The following is a 2,500-nucleotide window of genomic DNA, read 5'->3' as shown; positions in this document are numbered from 1 at the left end:
TGGAACAAATTATTTGTAAAATGAGGTTTACATCATTTTGTTTGATCTTTAGGCCAAGAAAAGAAGAAGGATGAGGAGCTGGAAGTGAACCATTCATCTGAGGGTAATCGAACACCACTAGCTCGCCACGGCTCACACAACTCTATTAATTCCCTCCAGTCTTCTTCCACAAACACCACCACTTCCACTGTTGGAGTGGATAATCCAGAGCAGTGCCAGTCCCTCAAACATCAGAAGGAGATCTGGGAACAAGGCATTGATATGTAAATATACATATATAATGTTTATATTTAATCAGACTTTATTTTTATGCAAACTTGAAAGTCATTTTGAAGATCAGAACTACGAGATAGTATGTGCTGGTTATTTGTAATACATATATTGTATTTTTTATATACATAATGGTTACATGTCCACACATTTAATGGTCCCTTGAATTGCAGGTTCAACAGAAAACCACGTCGTGGCCTTGCCTTTCTGCAGGCCCAGGGGCTCTTAGGTCCATCACCTGAAGACCTTGCCAAATTCTTCCATGATGATGACAGACTGGATAAGACCCAAGTTGGTGATTTTCTTGGTGATCCAGATCCAGTCAACAGAGAGGTAAGGCAGATTACCCAGGACAGTTTGTTTTTTTCCCTCTCATTTTTTCAGGTGTAAGATTTGAAGTTCTATTATTGACAACCAGTTATCAGCCATTCACTGCTTTTATTGTTCTTCAGTGTAAGGCAAAACTAACTCTCTTGAACTGATTAATTATGACATAAGAGAATGTAAGAATAAATAATGTAATTGTTGTAATAGTTGTAATGTATTATTTATTTTTTATCCATAGGTTATGTGTGCCTATATCGATCAAATGGATTTTCATGAGCGTGATTTTGTTCCTGCCTTAAGAATGTTTCTTGAAGGTTTCCGGTTACCTGGGGAAGCCCAAAAAATTGATAGACTGATGGAGAAATTTGCTTCCAGATATTGTGAATGCAATGCAAAGTAAGAGAGATAGAATTGATTATTTTTATTTGTATCAGTATTGCTAAATATTTTGATGGAACTACCTTCTGAGGAAGCAGTTAATAATATCTTTAGTGCTTATAGAGCTACAAACTCTACTTTCATTTTTGCATATTAGCTAAATTATGAGAATGTTCTTACTGTTATGAATAATTTGGTACAAGTATTTGGCAGTGTTTGATGATTAGATATTTCTTAGACTGCTAACAAATCTCTTTTAAAGGGAGTACTGATATTTCTTTTTCTTTGCAGTCTTGGTTTGTTTGCAAGTGCAGACACAGCTTATGTGTTAGCATACTCCATCATCATGCTCACCACTGACCTGCATAGTACACAGGTCAAGGTTAGTGAATAGGCTCTTTTTGTGACAGTAGATTTTTATCTACTTTCATAAAAGAGCCTTATCATGTTAAAGATGGTCATATTTTATACTGGCTCTTATGTATAAAGGTAGATTTTTTTTACATTTATTATTTGATTAGATATTTTATTAAATGAAATAATGTTCTGTATGATACAGCAAAAGATGACCAAAGAGCAGTATATCAAGATGAACCGTGGCATCAATGATTCCAAGGATCTACCTGAAGAATACCTCTCCAGCATCTATGATGAAATTGCTGGGAATGAAATTAAAATGAAGGCTACATCCACCAAACTTGGGAAGCAAGGTGGGACATTTTTGAGTTTCTTTTTCAAAGAAATTTTTATGGGATAGACAATGTTTTTATCTGTCAAAAACTCCTATATACAAAGAATTCTAACTGAAGTTGAATTTGAAAACTGTAAAGAAACAGCATCAGTGTGATACAGTGTTTAGTGTTTAATGATTATGCATTTACAGCTGTTGCAAATGAGAAAAAACGAAAGTTGCTTTTCAACCTGGAGATGGAAACAATATCAGGGACAGCCAAATCACTTATGGAAGCAGCTTCTCATGTTGATGCTACCTTTACCCTTGCGACTCATGTAGAACACGTCCGCCCGATGTTTAAGGTAAAGAATCAGATTTGTAAGAAAAAGGAGAGTGAGTTTAACTGGATGTTAACGCTTGTAGAAAAGCTATGAATGAGAATGAATATCTTCAGAGTGCAAGTGATTTATTTGACTGGTTTCAATTAGATCTTTGTTAGAAATATATTTCTCGCTCAATGAGGAAATTCCTTCTCATTCATAGCTTTTCTACATTAGTTGCAATGGATGTTATCCTGTTGCATCTCAGTGCCTTGCTGCCCTGACATGGCCTAAATATGGGCATTAGACTTAATCGAGTGGCATCTCTCCCAGGTGTGTGGCCTGGCCCACATGAATACTTGTGTGTGGTGTCTGAGACTCCTTGCTTCCCCTTTGCAATGTTATTAACTCTTATTTTTGCTCTTTTGCCATTTCTCAAAGGCTGTATTTGTAATTGACATTTTATATCAAGATTATTTATGCCAGGTCTCTTACCCCCTATGTGTGTAGAATAGTAAGGGCCTTGTGTCTA

The 2,500-nt window shown here is 35.9% G+C and overlaps 1 protein-coding gene across 2 annotated transcripts in view; it reads left to right on the top strand.

Moving 5' to 3' along the window:
• The window catches only part of Sec71 (ADP ribosylation factor guanine nucleotide exchange factor Sec71), a gene marked incomplete at its 3' end in the record, with an annotated part of 76,381 nt that overhangs the window by 21,381 nt on the left and 52,500 nt on the right, over window positions 1–2,500 (top strand). For both annotated transcript variants that reach the window (XM_070141790.1, XM_070141789.1), the window contains 6 exon segments: window positions 53–263; window positions 444–603; window positions 836–993; window positions 1,267–1,357; window positions 1,535–1,685; window positions 1,859–2,010. In XM_070141790.1, the coding sequence (XP_069997891.1) occupies window positions 53–263; window positions 444–603; window positions 836–993; window positions 1,267–1,357; window positions 1,535–1,685; window positions 1,859–2,010 (923 nt within the window).

This window comes from Penaeus vannamei, chromosome 28, assembly GCF_042767895.1.
Source record: "Penaeus vannamei isolate JL-2024 chromosome 28, ASM4276789v1, whole genome shotgun sequence".
In the NCBI taxonomy this organism is placed as follows: domain Eukaryota; kingdom Metazoa; phylum Arthropoda; class Malacostraca; order Decapoda; family Penaeidae; genus Penaeus; species Penaeus vannamei.
The sequence above is the reverse complement of the archived record's forward strand: the minus strand, read 5'-3'. Positions and strand labels throughout refer to the sequence as shown.